The sequence below is a fragment of the Mugil cephalus genome, chromosome 9 (genome assembly GCF_022458985.1).
Source record: "Mugil cephalus isolate CIBA_MC_2020 chromosome 9, CIBA_Mcephalus_1.1, whole genome shotgun sequence".
Classification (NCBI taxonomy): Eukaryota; Metazoa; Chordata; class Actinopteri; order Mugiliformes; family Mugilidae; genus Mugil; species Mugil cephalus.
The window spans coordinates 17,090,005-17,109,233 of record NC_061778.1 but is presented as its reverse complement, the minus strand read 5'-3'; the positions used below and the strand labels follow the sequence as shown (position 1 = coordinate 17,109,233).

The following is a 19,229-nucleotide window of genomic DNA, read 5'->3' as shown; positions in this document are numbered from 1 at the left end:
CTTCAGACTTGCTACGTTTTCACAGGCAAAGATTTCAATTAAACTGTTGGCAGGCAAAACAAAGTTTGATACACGAGGTCTGACACAACACACACAAGTTGCAACAAAACCTGTGTTTTTTTTTTTTTTTTAGATGTGCTAGGTGATTATGTCCTATATATATATATATATATATATATATATATATATATTTCCCAACTTTATTGACGGCACTGAATAAATTCAACAGAAGCAGATGACTGAGATGGATGCTTCGTCTCAGCCGCTCACATGGATTCATTCACCTTTTCAAATGTTTGTTTCAACAACTTGCGTTTTGCTGCCTCCATGTTTCTGTCCCTCCCAGACTCTCAACATGTCAACTGATAATTACCCCACTTGGTCCTGAATTGCACAGAAACAATGGATTTATTTATTCCAACCAGAGGGAAAACAGTCGAATCAAGTGTTTATTTTTCCCCACCGAGTGGACAGTCAATGGTTTACACCACCCCTCTCAATCTAATGGAGTCTGAAAACCTTCCGATTGGCTGGATCAGGGTGGTCTTTCCTGATTGAGGTGGTTATATGAGACATTTATCCAGAGTGTTTGTGAAATACTGGTTCCTTTGTAGGATTATAAGTGTCCGAATCAGATTGAGAAAATTACACTTTTAGGTTCATAACTTGCTAAGTTTCATTAGCTGCTGTATGTGTGCGTGAAAAAACCAACACCAGAACATATGGATAAGTAATCTTTATTGAAACAATACTTAATAGCACAATGTTAAATTTTGCCATTATCATAACAGCAAAAAGGACATTTTTGTGCATTATACAGTATTCAAGTATAACCATTTCTATCTAATTAATGCATGAAAGACAATGATATACATAACAGATGACTGACTGGCTGTACCGGTAGAGTGGAATGAAACCAGGGAACGCCCTGATCCGTGCATCTTTAACTTTAAAACGTATTTACAAATGCATGCACATGCAGTATTTTATTTCAATTGATACAAAAAGTAATAAAAGTAGAGCTACAGACTAATTCTTCTGTATAAATAGTATAAATAGTGTTCATTTGTATAAATAGCTCCACTTTTCATGTTGAACTGAGACATTTGGTGTGAACAGAACTTAACGCTCAAGTGTAATTCAAGGCCGACTGTTGCTTCACATACACAACCACGTCTGAGAAGAAAAAAAGAAATGTGTAAAGAGGAAATTAAGGTTTTCAAATGAAGCTGGAGCTTTGGGATTGCTTCAGAAACAGAGCTGCAGCAGAGTAATTCTCTGAAGAGGGCATCACCCAGAGAAAACAGGACAGGCACTCTGGAAAAGGTGGACATTTTGAGTCTGGTCGAGTCCTCACTTCTGCAGAATAAACTGGTCGATGAACTCGTTCTGCTCAGACTCCACTTTGGACAGAGCTTCATACTCGATACGATATCTGAAACAAGGGCGCATAGAGGAATGCAATACAGCAGAATAACAACAGCCCTTTAACTGACATGAAATATTGTACAGGCCTGATAACTTAAGGAGAAGTCACCGGATAATGTTCATAATTGTATGTTAAAGCCTCAAATATCTTTATTTTTTATATTTGAAATGAGGTTCTGTAGAAGAGGAGGATGTGATGTGTGAGTGACACTAAATGTAAACATGTAGGTTCCCTGTCAGATCATGCGACAACTTTTCTGGACTACAGCTGACTCTATGTGACTTAAGAAATGATGTTGAACACTGTTTTCCATTTCTACAAATTCGTCCGACACACTTGTTTTAGTAATTCATTACTTTCAGTTATATACAATTTTTTTTAAAACGTTTTTGTATTTAAGCTATTCATTGAAAATATTTTACCTTTGGCAATTATTTAAATGCAGCAAACTTTTTGTTACATTTAAAAAGCCAATACTTTTTGCCAAGTGCTTGAGGTGTATCTTCGTCTTCTGGCTAATCACACCAAGTATTCATTACTTTAAGCTTCCTTTTTTCTGCTGTTTATTAATGACTTATCCTTTAATCTAACTCTTTAAACCTTTTATACATCGAAGCTTACTGGCTAGTTTTCACAAACATAAGTTCTTACAACTGGTACTGCAGCTGGTAACATATTGATACTTTCATTGTGCAAATCAAGGATATATTCAGTTGTTAATTTTTCTCCTAAACACTAATACACAAATACATTTTAATCTAGAATTTCTGTATCTATTCTAAAATTTCAACTAACCTTAACCTATGTTGTGGTTTAAACTTTATAATGTGTCTGGTTTTCTTGTTACACCACTCATGTATGAGACTGGTGGGAGTCATACTTATTATTTTAATAGCTGAATTTAAACAGATGGAAACTCCTGACCAGTCTGGGACAAACCAGAGCAGTGAAACACACTTTTTACCTTTCAAGTTGCATCTTCTTCTCAGCTATCAGAGCCTGAAGCTGCTGCTGTTGGGCCTCTCTTTGCTTTGCCACCGACTTCAGCAGGTTCCTGGCTCCAATTGCCTGAATTGAGACAGATTAATAGCTAATAAGGGCAACTCGTGATCTAACTGTAGCACACACTGTACAGTATACAGTATAATCTAACAGCCGATGAAAAGAACCTCGGCATGTCACGCTTACCTTCATCTTTTCCGTCTCTGCTTCTTTCGCCAGTTCATCCACCAACTCGATAAGACCACCAACTATCTTCTGAAACTGGCCGATTTCTGCAAACACCGACACAAACCGTTTTTGTACATCCTGTACGATGCAAGGAACAGGAACAGCTAAACGGATTGTATGCTTACTGTCCACAAATTCTTTACACTCCTCCTTGAGCTCTGAGGTCTTCTGGCTGACATCAGGCTCTAGTACCCGCAGCTTGTTGAGTTCATCAAAATAAAAGCCTGCCTCGGCTAACGGGTCTTTAGCCATGGCCACAGGCCCTGTCACAAACAAGACAAAGAGTGAGAGGGGAGAAGAGCAACACGGGAGACAAACTAAACATGATGCACATATAGTTTAGACTCAGTCAGAAATGCTGGATATCTCATAGAAAGATAACTGAAAACGCTCTACTGTTGGGACTGCGTGTCTTATGCTGACAGATGACTTTATCTTATCATACAGTCATTATCTGTTTTGCTGACAGTGTGTACTTAACTCCAACTAAGTAGCGCCACTGATGGTAACATATGGACTATTTCGTGGCACAAAATAAACATTTCGCTGATCTCTCACTTTTATCAGCTGACCACACTTACCACGCATAGTAGCACTGACCGATCATTTTACACTTTACTCGCTGCAGCTGTGTGTTAAACGCGTAGTTTTAGCAATAACTTCAGCTTTTGTCAAATGTGCGTTTTCAAAGCACTGGTAACTACCGCCTTAACTTCGCACAAAAGGTTTGAACGTACCGGTTAGTCTAAAAAAGAAGACATAATGCAAAAATAAAAGGGCTATCCCGGGTGTTTCTAAATACCTGCCTCATGGTCCAAACAAACACTGTTAGCTACACAGCTACATGTAGCCAACTGAATGAACTTAGCTCGGTAGCTACATTTAGCTAGCCAGCTCACAAAAGCTCCCTGAACAAAACACGTCACCACTGTTAAGGCTAAAAAATTCAAGCGTACGCCATCTAAATCGGTAGCATGCGTTTTAAAGGACACGAAACTACATTTTTACCTTGTCAATCCGTTGTTGCAGGTGGTGTTGTGTTGTATTGTGACTATGTGGCAGACCAGTGGCAGACTAGTCGGAGCGGCCGAAGCTCCGCCCCCCTCCTCCCGCTGCCACGGCAACCAAACCAACGCTGCAGCTGTCAGCGAGGGAGACAGACTGTAGTCTCTTAGTCTCAAGATCACTATCAACATGCACTTCGAGGGAAAAAAAGTCGAAATACAATATTGAAAAACACCCTTTGAGACTATAGCAAGCAGCGCATGTGAATACTTCTACAAAATGCCGTGCAGGCGGTTAGATGAAGTGGTGAAACTATAGCTTATTTTGGACTCAGCTTTAGAAATATCTATCTATCTATCTATCTATCTATCTATCTATCTATCTATCTATCTATCTATCTATCTATCTATCTATCTATCTATCTATCTATCTATCTATCTATCTATCTAATGCCCCTTGTTGACGATAGAGGGCAGCATCGCGCTTCTCAACGTAGATTCCGCCCTAAACTGATCGAAAGAAGAAGACGGTGGACGGAGTTGAACTTTTTCATACTTTTTTACAACAACCTAAAGCCAGATCCTACAGTCAAAGACTGTCTCTCGGCGATATAGGAAAAGTTACTTGTTGTCGTTCGGCTACTTGACAACACGTAAAGATCGTACGGGGAGGACGGTAAGTGACCAAACTTCGTAGACTGATGCGTGTAGTTCGCTGTGATAAGGGCGAGTACGTTACGTACGTGTTGACGAATCTCGCAATTTAACGTGATTTATGTTTAGTTGAACAGTCACGCCCAGGGAAACCGCACCTTTTTCTCCCGTGTTATGCAGTAATTCTGGAAGTGATGATAATAATTCCCACTTATAGGATTTGCTATATTCTTCTGTACCTGTATTAAAAAGTTGTCCAAGTATTCAACTTCAGCTAACGCTAGCAAAACATTACGGCCGTAGCAAACACAACTTTACGTTACGGGGATGGTTAAAACAGTCGATGCTGACAAACTGAAAACAACTTTCACATAAAACATGCTAAAACTCTCACATTATAGAAGCAGTTTGGTATATAAAAACATTAGGATCGGCAGAGAAGGACACCTCAAGCTCAGACCAGTTAATTGATGATAGCTAACAAGAGCTAGACAAAATAACTTTACTGATATAAGTTGTCTACAAAACACTAATGTTTGTGGGCTAGCACCACTAAACCATTTAAGTTTTTATTGTGGGATTTTGCGCTATCGTTCTATTATCAGTATTCTGTTAAACCGAGATCAACCTCTCTTTCAGGAGGACCACTACCAACATCTGCTTTGGTCTAGAGATCTAGCTGCTCTGTTTAGTTCATGTAAATGTAAATGAGATGCCTCCTTGTCTGTTGTGAAAATTTGTCATTGACCGCCCTTTAGTTTCTGACAAAGCCACATTCCATTTAATGGGAAGGGGAACTGAGGAAAAGATAACAGTGAGGGAGCTGGTTTCCTTCATTATGACAAATGCTTTCCTCCACTGGGCGCCCTGCTGGACCACTAAACAGTCTTCATCAACACTGGCCTTCTCTGTATATCTGTGTATCAGCTCAAGGCTCTGTATTTTTCCAGGAATGATCTGGAACAGTGAGAGGTTGTGGCGGCCTCATCAGTAGCCGTCACCACGGCGGGGGACCTTCGGACCACCGTCTGCAGGGTGGTCATCTACCTCCGAAGGGACATGTCCGGGGACAGCTGCCTAACCCAGCATCACGCCACCACAGACTCCACCCCTCTAGCTCCTCCTCTGGCTTGTCCCAAGACCAAGACCTGCAGCTACCGGGGGGCAGTGGGACTGGCCAACAAGTATGTCCGGCTCAACGTCGGCGGGACGCTGTTTTACAGCACGCTGCAGGTGCTGACCAGACAGGACTCCTTGCTGAAAGCCATGTTCAGCGGAAAGAAGGAAGTGTTCACTGATAAAGAAGGTGAACATCTGTGAACAGATGGCGCATGATTTTTTTCTGCAAACATAAAATCTATATTGTACTGTTCTGTTGACAGTGTCATTACAGATAGGTAGATTTTTATCTCAGTTAAAATAAGATGCATTAAAACAGACAATAGTAAAATCAGCTTGTAAAAACACTGACAAAAGAGGAAGCAGCAAAACGATACATTAAAAACACAGACAGTTGGGTAATATGCATTAATATTTGGGCTTGAGTGTACAGGAGGTGCGATGGAGGACACAGATCTGGGTAAAAAAAATCTGTTCCCTGTTTGTATGTGTTTTTATAGCTTTGAATCTCTGTCCAGAGGGCAGGGGAAGAGTTTCTGACACAGTTGGTTAGGATCTGTCAAAATGCTGCTGCCCTCCCTCTGCAGTTAACCTGAGAGATTATCTGTATGCTTTTACAAAAACACATGGCTTTACTATTGCATTCATGACATGTTTAGGGAATGAGATCTCTCTTGTTTTTTTGGACCACACCTGTTGCTTGTCACAATCTTAACACCTCTAGTCAATAAGATTCTAACAAAAACAACACCACAAAGAGTCACACATGTCATCACTGTATCATCTCATAGACGCCAAGATTTGCTGTCAGTTCGGCCTGAGGCGCAAGCTTTAGTTGTTGAAACGCCGCTGTGGTTTCTGTAAACATATTCTCGGAACCCATCTCTCTCTCTTTTTTTTTTTGTCCCATTCAGGTTGGATCTTAATTGACCGCAGTGGGAAACACTTTGGCAGCATCCTCTGCTACCTGCGCGATGGCACGGTCACCGTACCCAAAGGCCGTCAGGCTGTGCAGGAGCTGCTGGCTGAAGCAAAGTATTACCTCATCCCGGGCCTAGTGGAGCTTTGTCAAAACACGCTGCAGGTCAGTTACATCGATACTGCGCAATGTACTGTCCGTCAACATCATCATCATCATCATCGTTATTGTATTTGGTAGAAAGTACTTTGCACTCATTTATTCCATTTACATGGATACTAGTATTCCACAATAAAAATGGCTCATGTAGCCTGATTCAGAACAGACTGGCCAGACTAAGAGTTTTCTATGGGATTACATGGAAACCTTTGACCATGTGCTGACCATGTAAGTGCCTAATGCCATCGTTTCTCTTTGGTTTGAATAATATGTCCATTTTATTGACGTACAGTACATATCCAAGTACTCTTAGTCTACAGTTTTAGCATTTCTTGTAAATTGTAATGCACAAATATAGTAAAGTAACTAAAAATGTCAGAGAGGTGGTTCAGGGTATTAAAAGAAGGTAACACTAACACAAGTTGTTTCTTAAAATGTCCTAAAATCTTCCAGTTAGTATGTTTGTCAGCGTTGTTTAAAAGTGAATCCATCCATATACATTTCTCCGTTTTTTGAAGCTGCAAAATATGAACTTAATTCATTGAAAAATGAAAGGAAATCTGTTCAGCTGTGCGCTCCTTCTAACACGCATACATGTATATTATATTTGTGTTCGACAGGGCAATAAAGAGCAACCACTGTGTGTTATACCTGTGGTCACGTCCTGTAAAGAAGAGGAGAGGCTCATCCAGTCCTCCAGCAAGGTAAACACAGACCTTTTACAACATATCGTGGTAGTAACAGAGGTCCAAACTAAATTTGTGCTTTTCATGCCACATCAAGTCAGAATGTCTGCAATAAAATAAGGTATTAAAAAAAAAAAACATGAAGAATCTGAAATTTGCAAAGATGAAAATGTAATATATCATGGTTTTAGTAAGACGTTGTTAAAATGTGATCAAGTGATCAAGAACAAAACATCTCAGATCTTATTCTACCAGACAAAAGACTTGATGTATTTCTTCAAATCCTGATATTTAATGAGCGTCTTTCCCCTTTGTTAGCCTGTAGTGAAGCTGGTGTACAACAGAAGCAACAACAAGTACTCCTACACCAGGTAAGAATCCATCCCACTCAATTTGTTACTACGGAGATGATTGATTTTTTCTCTCTCCTTCAGAGTACTCAGCGAGTGGAAACACCAACCCCCCCCCCCCCCCCCCCCCCCCCGTTTAATAAACTCCAATGAGCCCCAGGCGACTGATTTGAGTAAATGATGGAGTGCTTTCTTCTCCACATCAATTTGCCTTTGTCTCAACAGCAACTCGGACGACAACCTGTTGAAGAACATAGAGCTGTTCGACAGGCTCTCCCTCAGCTTCAACGGCCGCGTCCTCTTCATCAAAGACGTGATTGGAGACGAGATCTGCTGCTGGTCCTTTTACGGACAGGGTCGCAGGCTGGCTGAGGTGTGCTGCACGTCCATCGTCTACGCCACGGAGAAGAAGCAGACCAAGGTGAGGATGAGCGAAAAGGAAAAAGGAGTTCCGAACTGTAAATTTCCGTGTGTATACGCTTTACATTTACATTTCACATTCAGCTCAGAAATAGTGGACATTTGTCTTTGGTCTCAGGTGGAGTTTCCCGAGGCGCGCATCTACGAGGAGACCCTGAACACCCTGCTTTACGAGACAATGCCACTGCCCGACAACTACCTGCTGGAGGCAACGCGCCGGAGCTACAGCAACTGTGGCTCTCACAGCGAGGAGGAGGACGGTCCCGGGGGAGCCGAGCTGCGCGAGAGAGTCCGGCGAATCCACGTCAAGAGGTACAGCACGTACGACGACCGGCCACTGGGCCACTGAGACTGAATCCGCACCACGACAGCAACAAAAAAAAAAAAAAAGACGCCGGACAAATTTCAGCATTTTCTTTAATGTGAAATATTTACACATGAAATCTGATGATGCTCATATGTTTTTTTTTTCTTTTGAATCTTGTATCACAGTCCTAAAGAGATCTGATTTTTTTCCCTCAATGTACACGCACACATGTGACTTATTATTCTAGACCGTTGCTGCTCTGTCCATCATAATTTATGCTTTATTACCAGACGACCGACAGCAACTACTCTAAGTAGTGGGAGGGGGGGGGGTCACTAATGTGCACTATTTCTTAGAAGAAATATTGTAACGATCATAGCACTTAGACTCTGCATCAGCAGAGAGCATGTCTTGTATTTTGAGATTGTGTAATTCATAGATGCATTTACAGCCTGTTGTTTGCCAAAGGAGGTTTTACCAGAATTAGTGTGACTTTCATATGTTTTGATGCAGTTCACCACAATGCCTCCTGTGTAGATAAAGGTTTGTTATTCTACTATTGTTTGTCTTTATTCTGTTTTTAGGGCGCACGTGCAAAAATGCACACAAAAAGTTGTGCACAGTGACATGTCCCGTTAATAATTGCACTTAAAGATAAGATGCTTAATATTTCAGCGCTGGTTTATTTGCTGAGGCCACAAAACGTTTGTAGAAAGTTGAACGCAGAGAAGTTAATAGTTGGATTAACTATTAACAATTCATCCATTGTGCTGATTACCTAGATGAAGGATTTCAGGTGTGCTGCCAACTAAGTACTTTTAATTTGAAGCTGCAGTGCCAGGAAAAAAAAAAAATCTGTTTGCATAAACGAATACACGGTATTCAGAGAGGCTGATAATTGCATAATTTAATTTAATTACGTCAAATGCTGAAAAAGTGCTCAACATAAATACTAAGATAGGCTTTGACTAAGAGCTTTTTAAACCACCAGTGGATACTTGCTGCCAAACGTCAGGGCACAGTCGGCTCTTTTTGGGTAAAATGAGGTACAGGTATATCCACAGGTGAAGAGTAGATTATCGTAACGCTAAAGTGAACATGCTATGATGTTTGCACTGCTGGTCACCATCGTCCGTATACGCTACGGACAAACCCACGGTGATGTCACCGATTGGATTCTGAATCTCAAAAATGAAGCCTAAAATGGGCAGAGCCTGTCCTCACCATGTTGGATGAGCTTCACTCACACGCTCATAGGGACATAGGGGGGTCGTGTTGGATGTTGAGACCCACCCACCCAACTCTCTGTTACTTGTTAACTCAAAGCAGCTTAATTGTGGCCAATTTTAAACATTTTAAATAAAAAGAAATGAGTAAGAAAAAAATTCACGCCCCGTGCAGTTATCATGTATAGTGGAATAAACTGTTAAGACCGAAATCATTTTTCGTACCAGGCTGTAAACATGTTTAATGTGGCTGTAAAGTTGGGGGTCTATGGGGATTTGCTCCTTTTGGAGCCAGCCTCAAGCGTTCACTCTATGAACCACAATGTTCTGCTCTTCCATATGGGCTTCATTGCTCAGACCAGGAGTTTGTCTCTTAACAACCTCTGACAATTGGAGCAAGCAATTTAAATTTGTCACCTGTGATTTTAGGAAAACTGTCACTATTTGTCATATTTTCAGAGCACAAAGGTTGCGGGGAAACAGCGATGAGACAGATCCTCACCTCTCTAGATCATATTAAACACTGCTTGCTGATACTGCAGGTGGCTCTGCTGCAAACCTATTCTTACACAAAAGATGTGTGAGCTCTTGTACGTGAAAACCAGAACTACTCATTTAGATCCCAAAGTTGAAGGAATAAACATGATTCTGTAGATTTACTTTCCTTTTCTGTAGATGCATTTATACACGACCCAATGCTCACCTGCAACTGGAGTAAGTTGGAGGGAGAGCAGTTTGTGGAGATTTGACTTTGAGTCTCAAGTGCAAGTTTTTGGCACTTCTACGCTGGCTTCATTTTGAGGGAACACAACGCTGGACCGAGTTATTTGACTTCACCGTCTGAGGATATGATTAACTCTACACTGTAGGTGGTTGGATATTTTGTTAAAAGACGTGTTGTTATGATTTTATGTATTCATTTGGCCATTGTATGTGAAGTAATACCATCTGTCAGTAGAGAAAATGTAAATGTTCAGATTTATCATAAATTCAATGTTTCCACAAGTTTGATAATCCCAATTTAAGGCCTTAAAAAGTCTTAAATATGAGCATAGTTTTCAATTACATTTAATCACATATTAAATCCTTAGTCCATTTACTGCTTCATTCACTTTTTGTTCAGTGCACTGGAAGAATTCATTTTGTCCTTATGTTTGATGAAAGCCTGAATCAAACACCCAAAAAGAAACAACTTGATATTTAGAGGCGGGGTAGGGGTATGTAGTATGACCCCTTCTGGCCCGCGGCCTATTATAGCCCACCCCAGGTACATCCTGAGTTGATAGTCGAGTTGGTAGTTGAATGACAATAAATGTAATTATTTTGAAAGTAATTCTGGGTCTTTGATTTTCCTCACTTTTTATACTCCGCGTAGGTCTTAAATCTAACCCACAACGGGTTTAAAAGGTCTGAAAAAGTCTTAAATGTCCCTTGTTTAAACCTGCAGAAACCCTGGAATTGGAAACACAACAAAGCGAGGTACAAAGGATCCACCCCTGGTTGCAGGTACACCCTCAGCCCACACGGAGGCACAAGCAGGAGGTTTTAGTGATGGGTCCCCCACCACCCACCACCCACCAGAGGAGGTGACTATGGTGCATCACGTTGCCGTGACGTCACTTATTTTGCAGCAGGGCCAGCCTGGGATCAGCTCATCTCTGACAATGGTCAACATGTGCTTCAGAAAGCACTATTTATAGCATCCTTCATCTGCCACTGTCTCTGCCTCTTTAGGTGGACGCTTCTGTGTCAAGCATGTGAATGAAGCCATTAAAAAAAAAAAAAATGACCTAATGAGCTCATGGATTTCCCCCAACAGGGCCGAGCGGAGCTGTTTGCTCAAGAAAGATGTGCAACAATGACGAGCCCAGACGCTGCCAACATTTTCACACCTTTTCCCCAGTAGATGCGCACCCTCCCTCATCCCGTAACCCTTTCCTGGTCGGAGGGGAGAGCGAGAACATGCTAAAAATAACTTGGGAGGGCTCCACAGGTTGGTGAGTCGGACGCCGGGAGGCTGCCGGGGGCTGCGGGGCTCGCAGGTTGGGGCGGGGCGGGGCTGGATGAGGAGAGACGGGGTGCGCGAGAGCAGCTCCAGTGATTATTTATTTATTTATTTATTTATTTCGTTTTTTCTTCTCCCTCCATTGATCAGTGTAGTGGGGAAGGCGGATCCTCTGACGTCGCCGCCAAGCTGCTCGGCTGCGTCAGAGTCCAGCTGAGCGAAGGAAGAAGGAAGCGAGGAATAAAAAGGAAAGCAGGTTCCGAAAGGCCGGGGAGAGGAGAGCGGACTGAGAGGGAAGAGAGACCTGTTGTCGTGCACACCTCGGGCGGACGGACGGACGGACGGACATGGAGGGCTCCACGGAGGAAGAGCACAAGGAGAAATTATTATGGACCGTCAAACGAGAGGTAGGCGCTGCAGTTTGACGGCCCTCCGAGCTCCACATTTTACATCTTTTACTCTCATCATTTTGTGGCATGGTTCGCTGCAGAAATCACGTCCAAAGGCTTCGAGGTGCCGCGGTGACATTTAGTTTTTTATTTTCATTTATTTATTTATTTATAATTATTATTATTTTTGACGGGTGTGGGGCGATGTTGTCACCCTCATGTTGAAGTTGAAGTTCTCAAAGTGATGCTAAATTAACGCTAAAGTGTACATTATTGTAGTTTTTATCCAGGGTTGCCATGTCTGTTTTGTCAATTTTTGTTTACTTTAAATATAATATTTAGTTTAGCTAAGAGCGCTAGAGGAATATAAATTATGAATGCCTTATTACATTAATACAGCATCATATTACACTATACTGTACCATATTGTACTTTTTGTATCTCTATCATCCCTGTTTCCGTATTTCCATAGTTTTCCTGATTGGTTCAGGAAAAATTATTATTACTATATTGTTATTATATTAAGCTATACTGTACCTTTATTATTTATTTATTTTTAGATATTAGCATGCTTCTTTATGTATTACCATCCCTGTCCTGATTGGATCAGGGGAAACAACCAAAATAACCAACACTAAACTGATATGATTAATTTATGTATATTGCATATTAAGCTATTACTTTTTTCTTTTTTAAGTTTTCTAAATATTAGCATGCCTGTTTCTGTATTACCATAGCTTTCCTACTTGGTTCAGGGGAACAAGCCCAAAATAAATAAACCTACAGGAATATATATGATTCCTACATGTATAGTAATATAATGTATTACTACATTAAGTTATACACTACCTTATTTATTTATTTTTGCCAATTTCTGCTTTAACGTTACCGTTATTTTCTCCATTGGTTCAGTCAAGGGAATTCAACAGGAATATATATTATAGGAATAACTGTGGACATTTATTATATTGCAAGATATGACATTTTATGTTTTCCAATTATTGCAGATAAATTACTTACAAGAATACAATCTAATCATTATTTGGACTTTAATGTGACCTCTGTAATGGTTGAAATGAGTTATATTAAAAGTTGAAATTGAGCATCTTACCTGAAATATGTTTGGATTACTGTATGCAGAGAAATAGCATAATATGCCTGTATAATACTACGACTCCTCATAACAGTCCAGAATCCATTAATAAACCAGCCCTGCAGGCTTAAAGCCTTAATGAAACCTTCTTCCTGAAGTGTTGTAGAAAAGCATCTTTTCAGTACAGCGGCATCGCTGTCCGTCTCTGCCAGCAGCGCTAACATCCACAGCTCGAGCAGTGCTACGGGGCTTTTTGTTCCTGGTGATGGATGTCTCACATCTCTCCGGCGAGGAATAAATCATCACTCCTTTAACCTCTCTACCCACACCCATTGTGATCCTCGCGCTGGCTGCGCAAAACGCCGCAACCGCGAAGATTTCCCTGCAAGTGAAATGTTAGTGGGAACTAAAGAGCGGCTGGTTGTGAGACTGAATGTGGCAAGGTGTGGCTCACTGCCTATACATCCGTCTGAGCGAGTCAGAGGTTTCGTCATTTATTATGGAGAGGAAAGGTCAAGCTAAAAATACCAAACCCAAACTCTATGTGACAGTTAAACGGGGGGGAAAAAATAAAAATTGTAACGAGTCTACAATCAGGCTTTGTGAGCTGGAAAGCATCACATTCTCTGTTGCTGCTCCACTTTGACCACAGAAATGACTTACTGTGATCAGGATTTCATGTGATACATTTGCTAGAGCTTGTGGTTTAGTGAACTGATACGAGTGCGGCTGATGTAAAAGGTCTGTCATCTGAGGCACCGCCTCATCCCGTGCCTTGTGTTCCTTGAAGTTTGACTTCTTGACATTTTCATGGATGCGCCTGCAGTTGGATCTTTAAGAGCCTCCATGTTGCTTTGAAGGACCCCACAAACCAAGTGACAGGTCTATTTTACAGCTGATAGATGATGCTCAGTGGGAAGCAAGATCAATTTTAAAACAGGGAACCAGTAAGAACTCAACCATCAAAGTGATTCAGTATTCATGTATTGTGGTTTTACTGTTGTTTGTTTTGAGAGTTAGCGCTGATACGAATGAAATCACTCAGTGCAGTGCCTTAGGATCTAGAAAAACTTGGAAAGCGAAAGCCACAGCAAACAACGAAATGTGGCCGAGTCAGAACACCCAGGAAACTTGTCAAGGCAGAGTTTGAAATTGAGAGAAGTCCAAATCTAAACACCCATGAGATGAGTTTCACAAATTAGTCCAAACACCCACAAGTCTGTGACAAACTTGATCGCAAATTCCGAAAGACGGAGACAAGCCGGAGTCGTCCACAAGCCTACAAAACCAAGTGAGAGTCTAAACAATCTAAATGTCGAAGTGCCCTCTGGGTTGTGAAGCTGAGAAAGAACCAACGTTCCTAATTCTAATTCATTATTTCTAATACACATACATTTAGGATTTAAAGCAGCTTCACGTGGAACCCTTTCCCAAAATTATTCCCACTCGACCGTGAGGACTCTCAAGGGGAAATACTTATCTGTCCTTCTCCAGCCATTCCACAGTCACCCACAGGTTTGAGTCTTGAATAACTGAATCGTTGCAGTGCCCGTAAGGCTCAAAATAGCTTCAGTTCCTCGGGATATCTTCAGGCGGCGGGGATTTGTGTTTCCTAAACACAGACCGTTGGGGGGGGGGGTAAGGAGGAACGTTGCATTCTTGGGTGACTGGGCCTTCGGAAGCTGTGTGTTGACGCTGCGAGCTGCATCTTCACAAACACACCTCTGGCCTCTGCAGACATGACTTCTGCTGCAGTAGCATCAATTGTTAATGTTTCCTGGCTGTTAACATTCAAAGAAAAACCACTTTGTGTATCGGCCGAACGGTTCGTGAGCTCGGAGTTTGGGTCGCATGCAAATTGTCATTACATGTTGGTTGACACGTGTGAGGCAATTTTCTCGCTTGTTTCATGTGTTTCTTCTGTTATACCAGTGATACATGATAACATCAGATGTAGAGTGCTTTGTTCAAGACACCAACACTGGCCAACGTGCTGCTGGCTGTCACATAGAACATTATATAACACTCCAGTCAGGTTTAACATGACCATCTGCCTGATATTATGTAGGTTTCCCTCCAGCCTCCAAAACAGTTCTGACTTGAGGGGAGGGGCCTCTGTGGATCCTCCCACAGATACTTGATCAGTTTGGGATCTAGTGGAGACCAGGTCAACACCTTGTGCTGTTTTTCAAGTTTTTTGAGTTGATCCTCAACCTTTTCTGTGTGTGTGTCTGTGTCAGGCTGCATCCTGCTGGGGATGGCAGCTGCCATTAAGGAGTGTCATTGTTATGGGATGGGGGGTGCCTGGTCTGGTCCAGGTGGGTGCTACGTGTCTCACTTGAAACTCTTGGACGGCCCAAAAGTTTCCCATCAGAACATTGAATGTCGCTTGTTGTTGCTTTGCAGCTACTCAAAAATGCAACATTTTACCCAGTTTATTCACGTATTTGTGACATTTTGTGTTAATCCGGTTAAGAAAATGCGGTGTGATTATCCTGCAGTTCATTCATGAGATGCCTCGTGGTATCTTATAGCACAGTAAACCGGCCTGGTTTGAACGGAGCAGACTGGCTCCTGGTTTAGAGCTCCCTGTCTCTTTAAGTGGCGCTCGGTGCTTCGGTATTGCCTGGCAACTGAAAGCTTTAGCAGCTCCCTAAGAAGTTAAATTGCATCAGTTGACGTTTAATATCACAGCAGTGAGGCGGCCCTATCAGGTGGTTTCTTCAACTGAAACAAAAAGTCCCTTTTTTTCCGTCCACCTGCTACCTGCTTTTGTTGTTGTGATATGCACAGGGGCGATCCATTTAGAAGTTGGTTACAGCGGCGGCCCGTGCCTAGATGAAAGTTTTGCTGCGGCGTCTCCACTCTCAAGAACTATTACGGCTCTGAGAGGCATTTGCGATGCTAAAAGTTTTTTTTTCCCTAATAATATTCTGATGTTAGTGTTGCAGCCAGCCAGACAGCATCCCCACAGGCAGCGATGAATCCAGACGGAAAAGGGATTTTACAGATCGCATTGTTTATACAAGGAAACCCCTGCTTACTCTGTCTCTATAAATATTTATGTAGGAAAGTAGTCTTAGGTCTTAAGGTTCTACATTTGTTCAGTTTACCTTTTTCTGTGCTACATAGTCAGTTCAACAATGGGAATCCCAGAATCTCAGCCATTTTGACTTTAATGTGTCACAGATTAGTCACTGTGTGTGTTTCTGTGTGTGTGTGTGTTTAAATCACCTCTTCTCTGCACAAGCGCTGTGTTTTTGTGAGGTGTCATATGCCCGAATCTCTGTGGCAAATGTTACAATGACAGGTGATTGAGAGGGTGCGTGGACCACTCTGATCCTCCTGTCAGAGCCACAGTCCTGGAGAAGTGACAGGGTGGAACTAAAATGACAGGATTTGAGGATACACTTAATTATACCTGGAAACAACTCTTTCATTTATTTACAATGGTGACAGAAAAGTGGCTGTGAATTTGAAACATCACGATTCGAAGATGAAACCGCTGTCTACAGCTGTAGTTTTAACAATCATCGCCATTTTAAATCCAAAACAAAGTCTCGATTGCACTCCAACGCTGCTTTCAGGATTTATGTTGTTGGGCTGATGTCCTTTGGTGACATCGTGACCAAGCTGTGATCCTTGACTCAGATTCAGAAAACTTTACTTGTTCCCAGGGGCCAATTAAGGGCACAGAGAGCAGGCAACAACGGCAACGAAGACTGAGTGGAAAAGCTCCGTTAAAAACATTCAGTAACAGAGAGAGACAAATATAAAACTCTATGCATATACAGACATATTTATTTTCAAGGCTATCCGACATAAAGCTATTACTTTACTGTGCCACATCAATGTCACCACATCAGTCAACAATCAGCTTTATACGTCTCACTTTTAGATCGGACGTTCAGTTAAGTAAACTGTTGCCACTAAAACCTGAGGTTCTCACCCAACAACGGCGGCAGATCACACACAGGTAGCGGGTCTGCAAATGTTAGAAGCCAAGTTTAAAGCAGGAAAATTCAATTTAGGTGATAAATTAGATTTCAAACTGGATTTCAAAGTGAAAGTGTGAAGCATACTGGCAGGTAGCAAATAATTTGTCTTGTGAGGAACAGATTAGTGCTCTACACGTTTGTAGTGTGTACTTAATTCTGTTTCAACCGTATTGTTTGACTTATGGTTGAAAAAATAAATATATATATATTTTTCACCCAAGGCAACAGTTTTACTGCTGCTCTGTAGAAAAGAAAGTAGACTTCAAGCTCAGTAAATCTATCCTGGTTTTTCCACCATCAATAAACTGACCACGGCGCTGCCACAGGCTTCCATTTTTCTAACATCATTTTCCTTTGTTTGCTGTGCTGAGTTGCTTTGCAGCTACGCAGCGTAATGTTTCCTCCTACTATTCTAGTGTTATGCAGCAAGTGCAAGTGTTTGGTAAGTTCTTCCTCAGACTGAGGGCTTCCTCCGGGACACAATCATTTCTACCTGCCGCTCCAGGAGCTCCGGAGATCACAGCAGTTCTCTAAGCTGCACTGATATCCACTTGATATTGTTTTACACCGAGGTGAAATGTTAATTCCCGCTCCACTTTCTTGAGCATCAAAAATGGAGAAATTGATTTGACACAGGATATAGCACATTTAGGTCGAAGGACCGTGTTGTGGCGTCTGTAAATGTTCTGAAGGTCCATCGTGAAAAGCGTGTGAAAAGCTGCAGGAGGTCAACACGTTGGTTCAAGGCAAACATGGACAGATCTGTCCAGTGAGACTGCTTTCACCACAGCCCCTACCGCAGCCCTGCTCCTGTACCACCAGCTCTACTAGGGCATTAATAACCGCCTCATTAATAACTATGTCTCTGCTGTGGCCTAGCAATAAATGATGTTGTATTTCCACAGCCTGAGGAAGCCATTGCACGGAGGACCACAGTATTATATATATATAAAAAGTGCTTGTAATATTTGAATCGTATGTTTAACACCTTCACAGCTTGACTGTGATTGAACCGATTAGTGACACTGCTTTTAAAGCAACCACACAAGTGGTTAGAAGAAAGGACTATTTGGTAATTCCCCAGGTGTTGACGTAACTTTTCCTTGCTAAATAGCAAACAATTGGTGAGTAAATGAATGAATAAAACAATAATTTAGGTGTCAAGTAAAAACGTAATCATCGGTTCATTTAGCAGATAAAACTGTACATTTTCTACTTTTTCTACCTTTTATATTCTTGCTGCATAAAAAGCAGCATTCGCTGTTTAACACATCACATAGTGACCATCTAGTTGGCCAAACTGAAAATAAACAGAAACAGTAGACAGTTGTGCAGGAGCTCATTTTAACTTGACGTGCTAAGATTCGGAAGCACCGCTGAGACTCATTTTGTCTGATCAGAGCTCTTGTGAGGGCCGCGTAGACATGCACAGACTGTCCTCTCCTGACATTTTTGCCCCTTAGCTCGCTGCATCTGCTTTCCGCTTTCCACGTTTGTTGCTTTCATGGAAGACATTCTGACATGCCACAGAAGGAAGGTATTGATTGAAAAAATAATGAGGGCACGTCACAGGGCTGCTTTAGTTTCGAGGTTAATTGAACTTATTAGAAATTATTGCCCATTTGCTATTTTCCATATCCAAAAATGGCCTCTGCGGGGAAAAAAATGTATTTTTATCAGTGATGTCACATAATTTAATTTTATCCCCTCTCACGTTCCGCCTTAGCAAAGGTCTTCACAGCACTAATTGAAAGCACCTGCGTTGCTGCGCAGAGCTTTTAATGAGACGAAGCAGAAGACTGCAAGTGCAGCTTCTGCTTGAAAATAGTGTTTTCCTTTCAGACAAAAGAGCATACGCACCGCGCTTTGCAATTATGACAAATATGGATGCCAAAAACCCCTGGTGCAGACTTTAAGATGCATCATTAGAGATGTACCTTAAAACTAGCACCACGCTTCGCAGTCATGACAGAAATAGATACTAAAAACCATGAATGAATGAATGAATTCCGACTAACAAGCTGTCACCTCATGCCGAGGATTAGAAAAAAAAAAGAAATGGGAGGCACAGATTTATTTTTTGTGGCTCTTTTTTTAACACATAAAAGGAGAAGCTAAAAGTTAGCATACATAATGTACTAGAAATTTTGAGTTACAAGATACATGTTCTTTATCACAAGCCAAACAGGCTGGTGCTCAGATTAAATCTCGAACATCAGGCAGCTGACACTGTGTTGCCCT

The 19,229-nt window shown here is 41.6% G+C and overlaps 3 protein-coding genes across 8 annotated transcripts in view; 2 read left to right on the top strand and 1 right to left on the bottom strand.

Moving 5' to 3' along the window:
• Window positions 1-721: 721 nt before the first annotated feature.
• Window positions 722-3,813, bottom strand: ift20 (intraflagellar transport 20 homolog (Chlamydomonas)). The gene is made up of 5 exons (XM_047594217.1): window positions 3,668-3,813; window positions 2,785-2,922; window positions 2,618-2,703; window positions 2,394-2,497; window positions 722-1,435 (listed from the first exon to the last, which is right to left on the bottom strand). Exons 2-5 carry the CDS (start codon window positions 2,909-2,911, stop codon window positions 1,354-1,356), a joined length of 399 nt encoding a protein of 132 aa, XP_047450173.1. The 5' UTR covers window positions 2,912-2,922; window positions 3,668-3,813; the 3' UTR covers window positions 722-1,353.
• Window positions 3,814-4,161: 348 nt separating this feature from the next.
• On the top strand, window positions 4,162-8,833 carry tnfaip1 (tumor necrosis factor, alpha-induced protein 1 (endothelial)). The gene is made up of 7 exons (XM_047595199.1): window positions 4,162-4,339; window positions 5,268-5,623; window positions 6,351-6,520; window positions 7,135-7,218; window positions 7,519-7,571; window positions 7,776-7,971; window positions 8,089-8,833. The coding sequence occupies exons 2-7, from the start codon at window positions 5,377-5,379 to the stop codon at window positions 8,317-8,319; spliced, it is 981 nt and encodes a 326-aa protein (XP_047451155.1). The 5' UTR covers window positions 4,162-4,339; window positions 5,268-5,376; the 3' UTR covers window positions 8,320-8,833.
• A 2,754-nt stretch (window positions 8,834-11,587) lies between these two features.
• The window catches only part of sgsm2 (small G protein signaling modulator 2), a 72,615-nt gene continuing 64,973 nt past the window's right edge, over window positions 11,588-19,229 (top strand). For all 6 annotated transcript variants that reach the window (XM_047594235.1, XM_047594234.1, XM_047594232.1 and 3 more), the window contains exon 1: window positions 11,588-11,915. In XM_047594235.1, coding sequence (XP_047450191.1) covers window positions 11,856-11,915 — 60 coding nt within the window. In that variant the 5' untranslated portion in view covers window positions 11,588-11,855. The remainder of the gene's footprint in view (window positions 11,916-19,229) is intronic.

Bases quoted from the DNA above. Each gene is read 5' to 3' on its own strand.
- tnfaip1 (XM_047595199.1), top strand. From the start codon at position 5,377: ATGTCCGGGGACAGCTGCCTAACCCAGCATCACGCCACCACAGACTCC. The intron at 7,219-7,518 runs GTAAACACAGAC...CCCCTTTGTTAG, and splicing joins TCATCCAGTCCTCCAGCAAG to CCTGTAGTGAAGCTGGTGTA. The intron at 7,972-8,088 runs GTGAGGATGAGC...CTTTGGTCTCAG, and splicing joins CGGAGAAGAAGCAGACCAAG to GTGGAGTTTCCCGAGGCGCG.
- ift20 (XM_047594217.1), bottom strand. From the start codon at position 2,911: ATGGCTAAAGACCCGTTAGCCGAGGCAGGCTTTTATTTTGATGAACTC. The intron at 2,704-2,784 runs GTAAGCATACAA...CGGTGTTTGCAG, and splicing joins GTGTAAAGAATTTGTGGACA to AAATCGGCCAGTTTCAGAAG. The intron at 1,436-2,393 runs GTAAAAAGTGTG...CCCTTGTTTCAG, and splicing joins AAGAAGATGCAACTTGAAAG to ATATCGTATCGAGTATGAAG.